At 41.3% G+C, this 20,634-nt stretch overlaps 1 protein-coding gene across 1 annotated transcript; it reads left to right on the top strand.

Annotated features, from left to right (window-relative positions):
- Positions 1-6,223: 6,223 nt before the first annotated feature.
- Positions 6,224-19,052, top strand: SMU1 (SMU1 DNA replication regulator and spliceosomal factor). The gene is made up of 12 exons (XM_039333628.1): positions 6,224-6,336; positions 7,251-7,461; positions 8,189-8,341; positions 10,924-11,034; positions 11,533-11,661; positions 12,629-12,748; positions 13,806-13,922; positions 14,650-14,777; positions 14,861-14,987; positions 15,935-16,102; positions 17,020-17,172; positions 18,136-19,052. Exons 1-12 carry the CDS (start codon positions 6,311-6,313, stop codon positions 18,232-18,234), a joined length of 1,542 nt encoding a protein of 513 aa, XP_039189562.1. The 5' UTR covers positions 6,224-6,310; the 3' UTR covers positions 18,235-19,052.
- The last annotated feature ends 1,582 nt before the right edge of the window (positions 19,053-20,634 follow it).

The raw sequence follows: 20,634 nt of genomic DNA, 5'->3' as shown, positions 1-20,634 counted from the left end.
AGCCCCATGAGATCAACATCTGGACTTGGTTAAAACCGATGCCAAGTCCTTGGGTGAAAATGCCCATTTCTCTCCGGTTAATATGTGGAAACCTTCCGGCTTGGTTTTCCAGTCTTAATGAAGTATTTATTTTGGTCAGACAAATGGCAGGAAGCTAGAATGCCAATCTATATGCCAGGTGTGTTTTTAAAAGGAAGTTCTACACAGTATTTGGAAAGTGGGAGACATTTTCAAACCTAAAGACAATGGGCTGGTATGTAATGGAAACTGAGTCTAGCTTTTCAGAAATTTCTGGTCCTATCATGCCTCCTTCCCCAATTCGCTCCTTATCTCTTTCTCCAGCTAGGACAGTGGTTCTCAACCTGTGGGTCGGGACCCCATTTGGGGTCGAATGACCATTTCACAGGGGTCGCCAAACAACGCAGTCCGCCATTTTCCCCCCCTTTTCCTTAGCTGTGCTACTCCCTTTTATTCTATTGGCTTTTGAAAGCCAATAGAATAGACTATCTTGAATAGAGTCTAATTCTATTGGCTTTCAAAAGCCAATAGGAATTGTCCAGGCTGTCTCTGCCCTGCTGAGCCCGCCAAAAGTCCCATTCTGCAAACAGTGCTGCACCAGTTGAGTAGTCCTCGACTTACGACCGGTTGAGTAGTCCTCAACTTACGACCGGTTGGGGGTCGCGGCATTAAAAAGGTTGAGAACCACTGAGCTAGGAGAAAAGGGCTGCATTCACACATAGCATGCTCACCTATAATGTAGTTGGCTGTGATTTTGATCAGTTGTGTGGACATAGCCAGTGTGATTAGTTTATGCTTAATTGAGTTTATGGTTGATGCAGCAAATTATAATTGAATTTACCAATGCATATTTTTTATGTGAAATGTAAACATAACCAAAGTGTCAATATGCCTCTAGTGAGTGACAAAATATCTAGCAAAAATTTAACTCACTTAATAATGATATACTATTCTAAGCCTGAATCCATTCAAGATAATGGAGTGGCATTACTACTCATTACGAGTTTGATTAAATATATGATTGGCTATAATTTATTCACAATAGGATTGTAACAATTAAAGTTAATGGGAGCCTAATATTCAACAGTGTGATACAATTATATGTATCTACTATAGATGCAACAGAGAAAAATATTGAGGAATTTAATGGCAAACTGGTAGATATGCTAGAAGCAGCTTTGAGAAAGGGTGGAATACCGCTAATGAAGAAAAACAAAGTTGTAAGAAATGAAGGAATCTGGATAAATAGGAAGATGAACTAGAAGAATAATGCAAGGATCAAGCTAATAATGTTTGATGGAGAGAATTCTTTGTGTATGGCTGATATTAGTTTCAAACAGAAAAAACACAGATTTTGCATATGGATATCACTTGAGAGATAACATTGAAATCAAATGAGGCCCTAATAAGAAACAGAAAACAGTGAAGTGCATTTCAATCTGCCAGTACATGAACACATAAATTATTAGGATCAAATCCGTGGAAGATTAAAGAGAGTAGTATTAAAGCAGGATATGAGTGCATAATGTAGAAGTTCAGTGCAATGATCATACACATAGTATGTTTAATTTATAGGTCAAGAACAAATAAGTAATGAAATAGAAAGATCTCTATTTCTATCTCTACAGAGAGAGATCCTAAGGCAAAGCCACAGTAACGAAGTTAGATAAAAATAAGGACGACTTAATAAAGATTAAAATAGCCTTTCTTTAACAGGGCATGTATTGCTATGGATACTGAAAGGGTAAAAGTAAGTGTTGATTAACAACAGATCCCACCCTCTTTCCCTCTCAACATATTCCCTCCCATCCTTTTAGCTAGGTTGAATTTATAGTATTTGTAGTATTTCATTTATAGTATTGGGGCACGGTGACTCAGCAGTTAAAGACGTTGAGCTTGTTAGCTGGAAAGCTGACAGCCCAGGTTCCTGACCTAAGTGCCACGCAACAGCTCCTGTTACTTGCCCCAGCTACTTCCTACTTGGTTCAAAAGCAAGGAAATCCAAGTGGATAAATAGGTATCACTTCAGTAGGAAGGTAACAGCATTCCGTGTGCCTTGGCGTAGGCCGTAGAGTCATGCTGGTCACATGACCATGGAAATGGTCTTCAACTACGCTGGCTTCCTTGACCAAGAAACAGAGATGAGCACTGCCCCCTAGAGTCAGAAATGACTGGACAGGGAAATCTTTGCCTTACTTTATATATAATTATAAATGATAGTTTATTTTTTTAATATTGTAAGCTGCCCAGAATTACCATGTGGGAAGATGGGCGTCTAATAAATTTTACAAATGAGTGAATGAATGAAAAAGAAAGAAAGAAAGAAAGGAAAGAAGGAAGGAAGGAAGGAAGGCAGATTTCTTAGAATTATGGATTTTGAGATGTTTATTAGGAGGCACTATGCACCAGAATAACTATAAAACCTGAGCAGATAAAGGCTGATGCTTGAAGTAGAAATTCACATATTTGAAACTAGAAAATCTAGTCCCAAAAAGACAAGGCTGAAGAAAATAAAAAACAATGGATGGCATTGATGGATTAGATTAAATTAACTGGAAGTCTTAAATTAACTGTTATTGGAAGTCTTAAGTAATGATCAATCAGGTGGCAATTGTATCCATACAATTAGGAGCTGAGCTTCACCCCCAACCATGTGAAGCTACCATTTCTTAACTTAAAATTGTCCATTCCATGACTTAGAGCAGTGGTGGCGAACCTATGGCACGGGTGCCAGAGGCGGCATTCAGAGCCCTTTTTGTGGGCACGCGTGCCATGCCCTAGAGATGGCAACCATGCCCCAGAGATGGTAACCGCCCAAGGTCCCACGTGGCCAGATGCATCCTGGCATGACTGGTTTCCTTCCCCCGTCCCATCCCTCCTGGCCTCACATGCTCTCTTTTTCCTGGGCACGACCCACTGCATCGCCTCCTCAGCTGTCGGTCAGCTGTCCAGCTCAGAGGTGGCTTCTCTGAACTGCTGACAGTGGGCTGTGGAGCCCCAGAGTATGCTGGTCGAGAAGCCGTCAGGCTGTGGCTGCTGACGGACACCAGCAGCTCCCATGCGCTCGCTGGCCTCTGTGTGTGGGGGCCGATGGTGTGAGGCAGCAGCTGCCCTGGTCCCTGTCTCACCTTGCCCCGCGGCAATGGTATCCCTGCCCTGCTTCACCTCAACTCCACCGCCCCACCTGCCAGAGACCCCCTGGATATCCCCCAACACTGCCCACAGGCGTCCCTCCCCCCGAGCAACATCTAGGTGACCATGCCCATTTTGGCCACACCCACCCAGTCTGCCATGACCAGTGGGCCAGGTCCCACCTGGCACCCGGCGATAAATAAGTGGGTTTTGAGTTGCAGTTTCGGCACTCGGTCTCTAAAAGGTTCACCATCACTGACTTAGAGAGATACTGTAAATTCTATAATCCAATAGACATATTACACCTAGCTCCTGTTGAAGATTAAAAAAGTCAGGTTAAGTCTTGATTTTACCTATAAAACACTGACGTTCAACAAGGAAATCCAGTGCACACTAGCACAACATACAAGGATCTTCTGGCCGAGATACCAACATTTTCAGCAGTAATTTTTAGGTATAGCAAGTACTGGAAAAGATGTGGTCTGATGCAGTGGGTAGACTCAAGAGACTAGGACAGTGGTGGCGAACCTATGGCATGCGTGCCAGAGGCGGCACTTGGAGCCCTCTCTGTGGGCACGCACACCGTCGCCCCAACCCCGCCTCCCCCACGGCCCCCTCCTCACCAGAAGCCCCCCTGGAGGAGAGTCGCCCCCGGGCGCGGCCTGCACGGAGAAGCGCAGCCAAGGACATAGCCAGGCAGCAGGGACAAGACTCCACCCTCGTGCCCCATAGCGTGCAGATGATGCTGTGGAGTGTGGGCGGAGGGCGTGGCTGCCATGGCGCTGCAGGGCTGCCTGGTGGGCCATGGAGGCAGGGCATGGCCCTGCGGGTGGGCGGAGCAGGGGATGGGCAGGGGCAGAGCAGGCAGGACGGGAGGCGGAGTGGGGGCAGGGGGTGGTTTTGGGGCACTCAGTCTCTAAAACAGTGGTTCTCAACCTGTGGGTTGGGACCCCATTTGGGGTCGAACGACCATTTCATGGGGGCCGCCAAACCATGCTGTCTGCCATTTTTTTCCCTTTTCCCTAGCTGTCCTACTCCCTCTTATTGGTGGCCACACCCACTTGGGGGTCACCACAACATGGGGAACTGTATTATGGGGTCACGGCATTAGAAAGGTTGAGAACCACTGCTCTAAAAGGTTCGCCATCACTGGACTAGAAACTATCACAGGAAATGCTGTATCAAGAATCTGACAGCACTCTTTCTAATTCTGATTTCTGCTGAAATACACTAAAACAGATTTTGTACAACAGGCAGGTCAAACTACTGGCCTGCGGGCTGGATGCATCACGTCGAAACCACGCCCACCCATTGCCGGCAATGGGGGAAAAGTCACGTGATGTCGCGAGTTTGACATGCCTGTTCTACAAGATTGTGCTCACTACAAACGGTTGCTTCCCATTTTTATCATTCTTTTTTCACCCCCGCATGCATCGTTCAGTGTCATCTCCAGGATGGCAAAGGCCACGGTGCGGAAGTGATCACTTGTGCTATACAGCCTTTTCTATTTGCTTTGGAGTGTGTAGAAGTCTGAATGTACTATTCACTTGAATCCTTTAAAGCAGCTGTATTTTTGCTAAGGATCTTGCAGGTGTTCTCACCACCAGCTGGCACTGAAGGTTTTGTTCAATTCCCATTGAAAGCTGTCTAAACTGCGATAGTGGCTGTCGTCCACAGGCTTATGCAGGAGGAGCAAACGATGACACCTGCCTCCTGTTGCAAAAGATGCCGCATTTATATGAGACATCAAGATACACGCACCCTTACACTATTACGGCTGGCTACAAATACCAATATCAATAGCAATAGACTTTATATACCGCTTCACAGCCCTCTCTAAGCAGTTTACAAAGTCAGTGTACTGCCCGCCCCCAACAATCTGGGTCCTCATTTTACCGACCTCGGAAGGACGAAGGCTGAGTCAACCTTGAGCTGGTGAGACTCGAACTGCCAAACTGCTGGCAGCCGGGAGTCAGCAGAAGCAAGCCTGCAGTACTGCATACTAACCACTGCGCCACCCGAGATTAATGCTATTACCGCTTCCTGGTAATAAATTCAATTATTAAAAATAACGCGTACGTGAAGAAGGATTTCAGTTCACCCACCTGTGGAGCCACTCTATTGGAAGCAGAACCAGGTGGGAGGGGCCAGTGCAAATAGCCAAAGAAAAGCGGTTCGAATTCTGTGACGTCACAATGCCTTTTCCCCTATAGGTAGCGGAATAGTTCCGCGGGACATGCGTCAACTAGAACTCCCGAGATTAGCGAGACTGTAGGGTCACGTGCGCGTCATGTCACGTGACAAGGATTGACCTGTCTCATTCCCCTCCCCCCCCAAAATCATGAAATCATAGAAGTACGAAAAGTAAAAATCATACAGTATTGCTATCCTCTACTACGGGACATGCGTTTAAGGAACCCATTTGGAAGTTTATAACAGTGAACATTTCTTCCCCCTTCAGATTCAGCCTTAGGCCTTGTTTCTGCCTAGCAATGGCGATCTGCAGAAATATTTGTACGATACTATTGGGCAACCAAGTGCCATTTTCCGCCAGTTAAAATATTTCAGTGTGCATAGTGTTGCGAAACCAGAGTTTTAAAAATGTATGGGTTTCTCTTTTTTAATTCTAGAAAAAGTCACTTTTTAATAACATGTTGCGAGGGGTGGGGGAGTAAAGGCAGGTTATAATTCCGCTGTAGCCTTTAGAAAAAAAAATACCACCATTGCCAGATTTCATCAATATTCCGTCGTCGACTTAAAATGAACCGCCCGTCTGTTCGCCAAATCCAAACTGAATAATATTGATTTTTTAAACATTTTTACATCTCAAGCTGAAAAATCTTCAATCGGAAAGCCCCTCCCCCCCGACTCGGAAACAGAAGAAACTTCTTTTTTGCTATTACTTGACAGATATACTGCTGTATAATCACATCTGTCGCATGTTTTTCTCACTAGGTGTTTTCCCCCGCGTCTCTAAGCCTAAAGAAGAAAGGGAGGGGAAAGTGGTCGAAGGAGCCCGGAAGTGAAAAGCCATCGAGACTTGTTTTTAACGTGGTGTATCTATGATACAAAGGGAGGAGTTGACCCGGAAGTGAACGAGCGGTGGGTGGAGCTGGCGTTGTGTTTCGCTGTCCAAAGTGGCGGGTCTGCTTAGTTCAACATGTCGATAGAAATCGAGTCCTCGGAGTGAGTGCGCTGAGGGGGGCCGCTGGTCGGCCAAGGGGCCGGTCGGGTATTGAGTTTCGGTGCCAGATTCCTTTGGCCTGTCCCAGGCCTGGTTCCTCCTCACCCGCCGCCCTGCTCTTTTCCCCGTGGGGAGCACCGGGTTGCTCTAAGTTCATTCCGGAAATTTCCGAAGGCGGCCGAAGCTTTGCGCTTGTATATTTACTGGTTATTCATATGAAAGGCGAAAACATATGAAGGGTGGAGTGGGCGGGCGAATGGGGTGTCGGGGGCGGGGTGAGAGAAGGAAATAAATTTGGTAGTGTCAATGCAGCTAGTCCTCAACGTAAGACCGCAGCTGAGCCCAAAATGGATGTTGCTAAGTGGGAAATTTGTTAAGTGAGTTTTGCTGCATTTTACGACTTTTCTTGCCACATTTGTTACCTGAATCACTGCAGTTGTTAAATTAATAACGCCGTTGTTAAGTGAATCTGGTTTCCCCCTTTGACGTTGTTTGTGTCGGAAGGTTGCAAAAGGTGATCACATGAACCTGGGACACTGCAACCGTCATAAATGTGAGTCAGTTGTCAAGCATCCAAATGTAAATCACGTGACCATGGGGATGCTGCAACGGTTGTAAGAATGAAAAAATGGTCAGAAGTTACTTTTTTCAGGGCTTGTTGTAACTTTGAATGGTCATTAAGCAAACTGTTGTAAGTCGAGGATTTACCCGTAGAATCAAAAAGGAGCAAAAGCATCTCTTAGCACACTACACTACTGTGTAGCTACTAAGCTCTGATTGGATTTTTCCCTTTTTGAGACAGAAATGAATATCGGAAAATGGTTTCTAATAAGATAGTATGTTATTTGTGTGGGAGAGAGGGACTGACAAGATGGAATAAATATCAGTAATTAATTGTGCTAATTGTTTTGTTCAGTGTCATCCGTTTAATCATGCAATATCTGAAGGAGAACAGCCTTCATCGGGCCCTGGCTGCATTGCAAGAAGAAACAACAGTGTCTCTGAACACGGTGGACAGCATTGAGAGCTTTGTGGCGGATATTAACAGTGGCCATTGGGATACAGTACTGCAAGCCATACAGTCCCTCAAGTTGCCAGACAAAACACTCATTGATCTGTATGAGCAGGTCGGCAAGCTTTGTGCAATAATATTTTGAGTTGTACTTGTTGGCCTATATTTCGAATTGCTAGAAAATAAATTGGCATTTTGTATCTTTGCAGAATATCCATCTTTCGTTTTTGAACAGAGAGGCAAATGATGATACACGTATGATGTATCATATGTATGATCATGGAGATAACACAACTTAATATATATGCCAAGTATCACGGCATCATCACATAACTACATTATGTCACGCTGTCATTATGCACATGCTGTCTGAGATAACATGACATTTATGGTTGCTGCTGTCTCTGAAAATTAAATCATTCCTATTTAATATAACATTATATTAGCTCTATATGCAATCTGGTTTTTCCCCAGTTTTTACACTCTGTTGAGTAATTTTTTAAGATTTTTCCCCCCCAAGAATATAAGCTTTGTATTGTACCGTGCTTCTGCAATATAATACCGGTACCACATAATAGTTTTAAAGATGTTAGTGCATTTTATATACATCCCTGTTCAGACTTGAGTTATTTTTTTTTCATTAAAAAATAAGAATTTTCTAGACTTATGGTCTACACTCTTTTTCAGTTTTGAAACTTGAATCAAATTTTGCTAACATTGATCATCAACTGTGTAATTCCATTTAAATTTACAAGTCACATAATAGTTTACAAGTCACGTAATAGTTTGGTGCGTTAGCATATGTTTGTATGACTAATAATGCTTTTCTGTTGATGTTTCAGGTTGTTCTAGAACTGATAGAACTTCGTGAATTGGGTGCTGCTAGATCTCTTCTGAGACAAACTGACCCAATGATCATGTTAAAGCAAACCCAACCAGAGCGATATATTCATCTTGAAAACCTTTTGGCTAGGTCCTATTTTGACCCACGTGAGGTAAAAACTGTGTTAGCTCATAGTTTTTTACGTGTGTTATGCTAAATAATATGTGAAGGAACCACTAGGCTAAGTGGTTTTTAAATAATATTATATTGCTGTTTCTTTAGCCTAATTAGGTTTACTTTATTTTTCTCATTTACAATTTGCAATATACATCTCATTTAATCATTTCTGCATAATGGAAGATCTAGCTTGTTTACCAATTTCTGCATTTTGCAATGATATATTTGGAATATAAATTTAATTAATAAATGGTAGATAAATGTTACCTGTCTTCTAAGAGATTTAGGACTGGTAAAAGAAGAAGTTATTAGATGTATTTCTAATATTTTTGGGATGGGTTCAGGTACCTCTGTTGAAATAGTGTTAAGAATTTAAAATTCTCTGTTGGTTTCTTTCCTTTTACCTCACATATTCTTTGTTTGACTAATTTTACCTAAAGTGGCATGCTTTTTCTTTGAAAATTCTGATTGAACCTGGCCTGTCTAAACAAGTTGAGGTATATACAAAGATAAAACATTAAAGAGAAATATGATTTTATACAGAGGAAAGAGGCTGAGGACCCATGATCTTGCGCCTTATCTAAAATTTAGAATTGTTCCCTGTTAGACATTTTGTTTCAATGTGTCATAAATAAGAATGCTTTTTATTTCTTGGTTACATTTCAGTTTGAGATCTGACCTAGTTTGGGATAGACTCAACATGGTAGCTCTGTTTTTCTTTACGTGAGAGAGTAGACGGGTGCAATTTTGTTGCTCTTGCTTGTTTTTGAGAAAGCATTTGATATAATTAACAATCTACTCTTCTTGGATTGTCTGTATGAGTTGGAAGTTACTTCTCCTATTTGCAGAATGGTTTTACATAACAGAGTGTGCTTTTAGATCTGGCAGTGGTATTGTTGGGTACCAAAAGGCACTGCTTTGCCCAACATTCTATTTAACATTTATATAAAAGTCACTGGGACAGTCGTAGAGAAATTATGGAGGGCGGAGGAGAGTGAGGGCGTTTCCAGTATAGTGACAACAGTTCGATTTCTTTATAATTTTTTAACGTTGGTTATGCATTTATTTAATTAATTTATAAAACCACCCATCTACTAAAAGGAGCTTTCCTTTTATAAGAATAAAACACAAAAGAAGGCAATGGTGAAATCCCAATAATAGGGCATGTATGGTCTGAACGAGTTGTTGGACAGTCATAGTGATGGATTAGAACAGGGCCAATCAGTTAAGATTGGATCTTCACAAATAGAAATCTTGTGGGTTCATGATTTTTAGATAATAGGAACTGAGAATCTTTGCTTTCTTTCCTCAAAAAGAACAGGTCTACAGTTACAACTGTCATTAAAGGCTAAGAAATCACCATGACTGGGAGTATCTGGTATTAGCTTTGGTCTATGTATAAACTTTGCCCTTTCCTGACCAAGTTGTGTGGGATGCTTCATTGTGCACATGTGATAATCTTTGTAGGTCAGGCTCGCTGACAAACTTGCTGTGAGTGCCTAAAACTGTAGAAAATCTCATCTAGTATTTGCTCACAGCTTTCTCAGTTATGGCCCCTACTTTTTGTTTACCTACTATTATATCTTTGAAGCCCTCTTCGTCCAGATCTTGTTTTGATAAATGACAGAAAAAGGCTTTTTGTTCCTTCCTGTATATTCTCATTCCCTGTGACTGGTCAGTGTGTGTATATATTGTTTTGTCGTGTATTTTTATTTTATAAGCCAGAATAAATTTCTTCTGTTCGGAAAACATATGATACTAACTTTCTTCTCAAAGTTGGAAATTGCCTTTCCAGAACTTAATTCTTTTGATTTCCAGAAATTGTTTTGTTTTCTATTTGCCTTTAGATCAATGTAATTTATACAAACAAGCAATCAATGTTGCTTAGCTGGCTGGATTCAATTCTGCCGCACAGTACTCAATGAGGAACAAAAATTAATATTTGTATATTGGGTATGCTCTTCAAAAATAATTATTTATTCGTAACATTACATTGCTCAATTTCTCTGTATATGAGAAAAATTTTGGCTGATACCAGTTAGAAAGACTGTCAGCATGAAGTTTGGTCGTTTCTGAGAATATAGTAATTGTAAGTCTAAGTGATGGTTAGGTTTTATTACGTATTGACATAGAAGATTGCTATTTTGAAGGTAGGTAACATTTGAACTGTGAGGACTGTTTTCCTTTCTTTGCCGGCACATATCTTGATATGCCTTCCACTTTCTCTGGCTGAAGCTATCATAAAGCAGAAGTAATGTGCATTTTAACAATAAGTAGAAGGTTGGATTAAGGTTTTGTTCTGATTCAAACTAAACAGAGTTGGCCTTTCCCAATATAGTTATTTCTATCGAATTTACCCCCAAACTCAAAACTGTGTTGTGGATTTAGAATTGCGCACGTGTGTGTGTGTGTGTGTGTGTGTGTGTGTGTCAATTTTTTATAAAACATCCCGTTGACAGTCCAGACAAGTTGCTCGTTGAGTGGCAGATTTCTCAAAAGAAAGTTAATGCTCTGTATGTCTGTGGATCTGAATGAATTTGGCAACATGCAAATCCAACGACGACTGTTGCGTTTCAGGCATACCCAGATGGAAGCAGCAAAGAGAAGCGGAGAGCTGCCATTGCCCAGGCCTTGGCTGGTGAAGTTAGTGTGGTACCTCCATCTCGTCTTATGGCCTTATTAGGACAGGTATTCCTCCCCCCCCTTAAGCTTAATGAATGAGTATGAAATGGAAGACTGATCGTTCTTTAAAGCCTAAGATTATTTATTTATTTATTTATTGGACTTATATACCGCTTTAAGTGCAAGCACTCTCTAAGCGGTGTACACCAGTAAGCAATGTGTGTGTGTGTATGTATGTATGTATGTATGTATGTATATATATATATATATATATATATATATATATTTACATTGCCCCAACAATCTGGGTCCTCATTTTACCTACCCCGGAAGGATGGAAGGCTGAGTCAACCTTGAGCCGGTGAGATTTGAACCGCTGACCTGCTGAACACAGTCAGCTAAAGTGGCCTGCAGTACTGCACTCTAACTGCTGCGCCACCTCTGCTCATTGAGTCTTTAATATGGTGCTTAGAAGCTTTTTTTAAAAAAAATGTCTAAGTGCCCTTTTGTATGAAGTTTCAAAAGTGTTACGATCTGTGTCTGTAATCCTCTTTGGTATCCTAGGCCCTGAAATGGCAGCAGCATCAGGGGCTACTCCCCCCTGGTATGATTATTGACTTGTTCAGAGGAAAAGCAGCCGTCAAAGATGTGGAAGAGGAAAAATTCCCCACACAGCTGAGTAGGCATATTAAGGTGGGTTGTCCTTCACCATGATTTCAGCAACAGGTCTCAAGTCCTTCTGGGATGAGGGAATTTCAATTGGATTAAATGAGGAACGCACGTAAGGCTTAAAATATCTCACTGACTAGGTGCAGTATTGTATTCAAGTATCATGTGGCTTATTTGATTTACCTTGTGAGGACCCTACTGTGATTCATTGACAAAACTAATATATTTTAGATGACTTCAAGAATTCTATATTTTAAAACAGTGGACGTACAGGTCATTTTTATTCTTGTACTTTTAAAACTGAAAAGAAAAGTTGATTTTAGTAAAGAATTGGGTGAGAGCCAGGTTGGTACAGTGGCTAAGGCGCCAGGCTAGAAACCGGGAGCTTCAGCTTCGGCACAAAGCCAGCTGGGTGGACTTGGATCAATCCTCCTCTCTCCGCAGTAGGTACTAGTAATCCTCAGTTAACGATGGTAATTGGGACCAGAATTTCTGACACTAAGTGATACAGTTGTAAAGCATGGCATCACACGACCACATTGCTTAAGAATGATAATCCCAGTGGTCCCTGTTGCTATTGATAAGAAAGGACTTCCTGGCAAATTCCTCACAATTTCCAATGAAAGCAGAGCGGAAACCGACAGGAAATGGCAAATCCCAGGTGGTTTGCAAGCAGGCTGGTAGGTAGGTAGGTAAGTGACTGCTGTCGGCGGAAGGCACAAGTTGCACAATGCTTCAGGTACAGCATCAAGCCAATGTGGTTTTTTTTTTGGATCCAAGAGTAAAATAAGATCAAGTTCCAACCAGCGAGCGATCATTTCCAGGGTTGTAGAGAAGAAAGGCAATGCAATCTACTTTTGTACAATTGCCAAGAGAACCCCATCAGCGTATCCAGTGGGGACTAAGTTTAATTTGAGGATGTCTTTACCTTTCCAGTCTAGATTAGTATATATTATTTATTATATGCTACTTCTTTATCCCCATAAAACAGTTTGGTCAGAAGTCTCACGTGGAATGTGCTCGATTTTCTCCGGATGGTCAGTATCTGGTCACTGGTTCTGTGGATGGATTTATTGAAGTCTGGAACTTTACTACTGGGAAAATCAGGAAGGTAATTCTATGACTCCTCTTAACTGCCATGTGAATTACTCACCACACGTCATCAATTCTTTGGGCACAATAAATGAAGATGAGTAATATGAACTCTTCTGGAATGCCAGATGAAATTGGAATGGAATTTTAAATTAGGGTATACAGTGCCAAACCAAATGTTCTGTTTGCTTTTTTTTTAAATAAAGCAATGCAGTGCAATGCACTCATTACAGTCCTTTTCAAAATGGAAGTCAGTAAAAGATGTTAGGAGGTGCAAGATCTATGAGCCATATCGAACATTTTCTTCTTTGCTTTATCTTTATCTGGTGGAATGGGAGATTAGAAAGGAAAATAGAATGGATGCTTAATTCTTGCTGGTTATTTTTACATTTCAAAATTGGAAATAAATATGAGTGGAGAAAAATGGGCAAGGGAGAAGATTTGCAAAGAGACAGTAATGTTGATTGTTTTTGTATACATGATAAGGACAATGTTGGAAATCCCAAATTTATGGAGTAACAATTAACAACATCTGAAGTGCACACTTTGGGTATAGCAGAGCTTAGCTTCAATCCTTGACTTATTCTATTCCAAAGAATCTCATGATTTAGATCAGTGGTTCTCAACCTGTGAGTCGGGACCCCATTTGGGGTCGAACGACCATTTCAGGGTGGTCGCCAAACAACGCAGTCCGCCATTTTTTCCCCCTTTTCCTTAGCTGTGCTACTCCCTTTTATTCTATTGGCTTTTGAAAGCCAATAGAATAGACTCTCTTGAATAGAGTCTAATTCTATTGGCTGCTGCACCCGCCAAAAGTCCCATTCTGCAAACGGTGCTGCACCAGTTGAATAGTCCTCAACTTATGACCGGTTGGAGGTCGCGGCATTAAAAAGGTTGAGAACCACTGATTTAGATCTAAAATTGCCCTCTGAATTGGAGCGCCACCACCAGTCTGGATTTTAATAGTATGATTTAGGATAGTGTGGCTCCTGAAATGAATTTTGTATACATTGTTCCTCCTGATGCTTGTTCTTTTCTTAGTTCTATTAACTTATTTTGTTCATTGCTTTGTTTAGGACCTGAAATACCAGGCACAGGATAATTTTATGATGATGGATGATGCAGTGCTGTGCATGTGTTTCAGCAGAGACACGGAAATGTTAGCAACTGGAGCACAAGATGGAAAAATTAAGGTATGCTAGAGGCCCAATGTGGTACCCAACAACTCCCTTATAAGCCATGTTTCCTGAACTTCTGAGACCTGACAGACACACAATATGGAGAGTTTTGGCAGGGCTCAAGAGTATGAATTAATCATCTTCTGAGAATCTGTTCTTTGTCCATTCTCCATGAGTTTCTGTACTGCTTTCTAAGCATGGATTCATGGGGTAGAGATTAGAAGTATTTTCCTGAAGGAAAGTAGTTCTACTCTTTCTTAGCAGCAGGAACAATTTGCACAATCCCCAATCGTGCGGTATAAAGAAACAGACAAATAAACTGCTCCTCTCTACGTCCAAGATTGCATAGAAGGAAACAGTGTTTATGGGAGTGAATCATGCAGAAATATGGGCAGGAAAGAGCAGTTTTCTCTGGGTGCATATTTGGAATTCAGATTGTTCTGGTTTTTCTTTTATGTTTTGTTTGTTTGTTTGTTTTGGTAGCACACATCATGGACTGGCAGTTTAGTGCTATTCACTAATTTCAGATATTCAGTTAATAAAAGGGGCCCGTTTGAGTGTAAGAACATCTTGTTCAACATTCTGCCCCAACAGTGGCCAATCGGCTGCCATGGAGAAATCTATTTTATCCGTAAGAACATAAGCCGTATATGTGTTGGGTCCACCTGAGTGAGCGAGGCAATTTGGCGGGAAATGTTATCGTCGTGCGATGGTAACCATCAGTTCCTTGGTTTCTCTGAAGGTGTGGAAGATTCAGAGTGGGCAGTGTCTGAGGCGATTTGAAAGAGCCCACAGCAAAGGTGTCACCTGCCTGAGTTTCTCAAAGGATAGCAGCCAGATTCTGAGCGCCTCCTTTGATCAGACAATCCGGTAGGTCTCCTTTTGCAATTCATTTGGCCGTTCCGTCTGACTCGGACATGTAACCCTAATGTAGTTTTTGTGCCGTTAAACAGGATTCATGGCCTGAAATCAGGGAAGACTCTCAAGGAATTTCGCGGTCATTCCTCATTTGTTAATGAAGCTACATTTACACAAGATGGACATTATATTATTAGTGCATCCTCTGATGGCACTGTGAAGGTACGCGCCAAGGTCCTGATCACCGGGTGTAATTTGTATGATTCGTTGAAATTTTGGCTCCTTACTTCTTTTTTTGAAACCCACTCTTAGTAGTACAGGTAGTCCTTGACTTACAACCACAGTTGAGCCCAACATTTCTGTTGCTAAGCGAGACCGTTGTTAAGTAAGTTTTGTCCCATTCTGCGACCTTTCTTGCCCCATTTTATGAGCTTTCTTGTTAAGTGAATCACTGCCGTTGTTAAGTTAATAACACGGTTGTTAAGTGAACCTGGTTTTTCCCCATAGACTTTGCTTGTCAGAAGGCCACAGAAGCTGATCACATGACTCCAAGACACTTGCAAACGTCATAAATATGAGTCAGTTGCCAAGCATCTGAATTTCGATACGGCAACAGTCGTCAGTATGAAAAATAGTGCCGTTGTAACTTTGAACAGTCACTAAATGAACTGTTGTTAAGTTGAGGCCTACCTGACCTGAACACAGAAATATTTACAAATGCTGTGCAGGGCCTGGCCCAGGTAAAATTGAACTAAATGCAACTTCAGTCTCATAAATAATTTCTGCTTAGCTGCAGCTCTTTCAGACATATCATTTTTTTTTAGTCTTTGGAGACCCACCATAGTTTGAGTTGAACTAGCTTCTGGATGCACTCTACGGGTCAATCTCTTTTAAGTGACTGATTAGTAGTTTTTTTCCCTTTGTTTTTAATATTGGTACAGAGCGGGTTGACTTTTTGATTGCACTAAAATCACTTTTTAATGGAATGTTTGTATTAGTGCCCATTGTAAGAGGCAGTGTATACAGATGGAGAAAGGGCCTATCTATTATGGGAAACAACGCTATGGTTAGGGCCATTATATACCCTGCATGAAGACACACACATGGGGTAGCTTGGGTTTCATTCTAATATGGAATTTGCATATTTTCCTTTCCTGCTTATTTGTTAGGTTTGGAATATGAAGACTACAGAATGCTGTAACACTTTCAAATCTCTGGGTAGCACAGCTGGAACAGACATCACTGTGAACAGTGTGATTCTCCTGCCTAAAAATCCAGAGCACTTTGTTGTTTGTAACAGATCAAATACAGTTGTCATCATGAACATGCAGGGGCAAGTACGTGATTGGATTGGATTTTAAAGTCTGAGAGAATACAATCAGTGTCCCTTTTGGACTCAATAGCTAGAGTTGACCATGGGAAGCCATTGTTCCACTCTTTCTGATTTGTAAGGCTTTTCAAAGCCATGATTAAGTGTTGCACTGATTGGTTGAGGATGCTGAATTAATATTTAGGATTCCCAAATAATCTGAAAGGCCCTATTTTAGCTTATATTTGTAGCTATTTGTAGCTATTTTCTTTTGTACACAATTTTAAATTGGTTCGGAAGGTTCTTAGAATTTGCTTCAGTGAACAGTCATTTAACAAATGCTTAAGAGATCTCAGAAACTTGTACTGAGGGAAAAACCCTCTTTTCCTCATATATTAGCCCGTAATATTGATACTACTTTTAATTTTTATTTTTTATTATTACATTTTTATGCAGCCCATCTCTCCTATAAGGCGACTCTGGGCAGCTTACAGATTATATATATATTTTAAATAAAGGTTTACACATGTCTCTAATAACATAGTTATAGCACATCTCCTATATACTGTAAAGTTAGCTGATATTTCCCTGTGGTGTATTTAACATATTTCCAAAGACAAAAGGAAAGGAGCTAGCGACGCTTGAAATATGCACATCATAATACTTGTACTATGTATTGAATCAAAAGTACAGTGAAGATTTAATACATACATTTCAGCTCACCCACCCAGTTGGAGAGATAAAACTCAGTCTCTTTGTCCATCAGCGTCCTTTAACCTCTGAGGATCTGTTTGCTACTTGTGCTGTTGCTAATACTTTGCATTTAGAGATTGCAATTCCCTAACATTTTCACTCTCTGTCCTTTGGAAGCGCATAGTCACAAGAAAGGAATACTGTACCTTGGCTGCTGATTTCCTTTTTCTTGTTAATATTTCAACTTGGTAGATTGTGAGAAGTTTCAGCTCTGGTAAGAGAGAAGGTGGTGATTTTGTCTGCTGTGCCCTTTCTCCTCGAGGCGAGTGGATCTACTGTGTGGGTGAAGATTTTGTCCTCTACTGTTTCAGCACAGTGACTGGGAAGCTGGAGAGAACACTGACGGTGGGTAGCAGATGGTGTCTTGGTAACAACCTAGCAGCAGTTCTGTATGCCAAGGGTCCTCAATTCCCCATCCGCGGATCGGCACCTGTCCACAGCATGCCAGCAAGTGGGCCACACAAACAAGCAAATCTCCATCCTCAGGATGCAGGCAGTATTCAAAACCACACCCCCTCTGGTCCGCGGAAAAGCCTTTCTCCATGGCACCAGTCCCTGGTGCCCAAAAGCTTGGGGACTTTTGCTGTATGCAGTAGAGGCTAGGTTTGGCTCCCTGGCCCTATAGGCTTTTCCACCAAATCTAATATTTCCCCAGTTTACACTTACTTCTGGCAGAGCAGATTTTCTTCTCAAAAAATCACTGGTGAAGCTTACAAAATTCTGCTTCCTGTTTCCTGACTGCCACACCACTTTTCTCCAACCCAAATATCCACCAGATGTGTAGGCTTCAACTTCAGAATCCCTTGGCCGGCTAACATTGCTGACCATTGATGTCTTCAGATATGGGGAGTGTCTGGGAGCCTGCTTTGTGGTGTCTTTTCAGGACTTATTTAGGATTTAGGCCTATAGTTTAACTTTAATCTCACGTGCAATAACCCATTGACTGTAAGTAAATCATAACCATGTATTTAACAATCCACTATGTTTCTCTAATCAAATCAGATGTAATCCGCAATCACAAAGTCAAAATTTAATTTTTCTGCTTTTCCTGTAGGAAAACTAATAGGGGTATCCAAACCACAAGAAACAAGTAGTCAGATTGTTGTTTATTATTAAAGCAGTAAATTTTGCTGTCTAAGCTCGGTCTATTAGTTTCAGAATCTATTCTTCCAGAAAACACTTTTTTTCTTGATTATTTTCTAGAAGTTTGTTTTTCTTTTATGATAAAGAAAGGTATGTATAGAAAATACCTCATTTGATGTTATATTCTGGAGATAATCTTGTTTCTTCTTCCTTTCTGATGTTAAGGTTCATGAAAAGGATGTCATTGGTATTGCTCACCATCCCCACCAAAATTTGATTGGTACCTATAGTGAAGATGGGTTGTTGAAGCTGTGGAAACCATAGAACTGCATAAATTCCTTCAGTATGTTGTTTTGAATCCCTTGGAAGTGTGTACCGGGTGCAGGAGTTTATGTTTTCTAAAAGATTAAAAAAAAGGCTTGTTTTAACTTATATTGAATTTCATGTTCAGCTGTCCCAAGAGAAACCTTTAGCTATATCTAACGCTAGTTGTATATGCAAATTGCAAAATCAGTTCATTTTCTACAAATGTTCTTTTCATACACTTCATTTCTGCTTCTTCTGTGAATGACATTACTTCTACACATTTTGGGATTTTTTTAAAAAAATGAATTCTTTTGGTTAAGGCAAAAATGAAGAACAAATAAATGCAGGTTAAAAATTCTGGCAGTATTCATGGAAATGTAAAGCACGCATTTAAACATTGCCCGTTGAAAGTTATGATCTTGCAGACTATGTAATTTGGCTGAGTGGCACTCCTTGTTATTAAGGTAAATGCACTACTTAGTGGCAATGTGTGAAAAACATGCCAAATTAAATTTATAACCACACAGGGGTGGGGAGTTCTGCTTTGGTTAGATGTTAATTTCCCTCTCCTATTTAGAATATATAATCTTGAATAGTAATAGAAAATAATTGCTATTGTTTTGTAGACTTTTTGATGTTTTGAAATGTACTGAGTTTATGTTACAAGCTTCATCTTATTTTCAAGAAATAAGAAAATATTTTGTTTCTTGAAGAATTTTAATTTTGCTGTTCAAAATGGACATTTTATGGTTTCTAAATTTGTGCAGATTTTTTTTGTAGCTCCTTTTTTTAAAAAAACACTTGCCTGTTCTATAATAAAATATTACTTAAAGAGGCATCTGGCTTAGAATTTTTCTAACTCTCCTTTTAAAATAAGACCAAACTTGAAATTCATGTTTATGAAGAAAGCATACTACTTTCTGCACTGGTGAAGAAACAGTTACTTATTGAGTTGCATCTGCAAATTAGGACTATTAAATGTATCCATCTTTCCTATAAATATACATGGGCATCAAGAGGGGATCTCAGCTTTTTTAATGTTCTGCAGTAAGAGATTGACTCTGATGTCTAATTCCTTAACTATTACTATACACTAAGTCAATGGTGGCGAACCTATGGCACGCATGCCAGAGGTGGCATTCAAAGCCCTCTCTGTGGGCACACATGCCGTGCCCCAGAGATGGCAACCGTTCCTCTTCAACCAACCGCCCGGTAACTTGCTGAGGTCCCACGTGGCTGGATGCATCCCAGCACAGCTGGTTTCCTCCCCCCCCCCGTCCCATCCCTCCTGGCCTTGCTTTCCTTTTCCCGGGCACGACCCACTGCATTGCCCCCTCAGCTGTCGGCCAGCTATCCAGCTCAGAGGCAGCTTCTCTGAACTGCTGGCGGTGGGCTGCGGAACCCCAGAGTGTGCCAGTCGAGGGGCCGGCAGGCTGTGGCTGCTGACGGACACTATCGCCCCCATGTGCTCACTGGCCTCTATGTGCGGGGGCCGATGGTGTCGGGCAGCAGCTCCCCTGCCTCACCTTGCCCTGCGACAATGGCACCCCTGCCCTGCCTCACCTCACTCTGCAGGACGAGCCTCCTGCCCACCGCCCCACCTGCCAGAGATCCCCTGGATCTCCCCCAACCCTGCCCAGCCTTCACAGGCGTCCCTCCCTGCGAGCAACAGCAAGGTGACCATGCCCACCTTGGCCACACCCACCAAGTCTGCCATTACCATCACACCCACCTGGCGCCCGGCGATAAATAAGTGGGTTTTGGGTTGCAGTTTGGGCACTCGGTCTCTAAAAGGTTCGCCATCACTGCACTAAGTCATTCTCTTTGCAAGTTGCGTTAATTCATCCAGCCAATCAGCAGCAATTCTGATGTACAGAGCTAAACTATACTTTGTATTGTACTTGGTGGCATGATAGTGCTAAAGAAGACACCATACCTTTTACAAAGTATCAGCAATCTTTGCTTTTAAAAAAAGAACAGAAATTTGATTTTTAAACCAAATTCTGCTACATGCAGTGGAAACTTAGCAAAACTGAATTACAACCATATTGGATATCTAACATTTCTAAGATTACTTTTTTCATTTCACCTGAAATAGCTTGGTATGTTGAGTTCAGTGTTTATTGGCATTAGACAAGCTTTTCAAACCTAGAGGCAAACAAAGTCATAACCAAAAGCCAACATGGGTTTGTCAAAAATAGATCATGCCAGACAAATCTTATTGCATTCTTTGACAAAGTGACAAAATTAGTGGACCAGAGGAATGCTGTGGATATAATGTACTTGGACTTCAGTAAGGCATTTGATAAAGTAGGCCACAACCTACTACTTGATAAGATAGAAAAATGTGGGTTAAACAGCCTCACCACCAGATGGATTCGTAACTGGCTGATCAACCGCACTCAACGTGTAGTCCTC

The sequence above is a fragment of the Crotalus tigris genome, unplaced genomic scaffold, assembly GCF_016545835.1.
Source record: "Crotalus tigris isolate CLP2741 ecotype Arizona unplaced genomic scaffold, ASM1654583v1 scf7180000024506.7606697, whole genome shotgun sequence".
Taxonomy (NCBI): domain Eukaryota; kingdom Metazoa; phylum Chordata; class Lepidosauria; order Squamata; family Viperidae; genus Crotalus; species Crotalus tigris.
The sequence above is the reverse complement of the archived record's forward strand: the minus strand, read 5'-3'. Positions and strand labels throughout refer to the sequence as shown.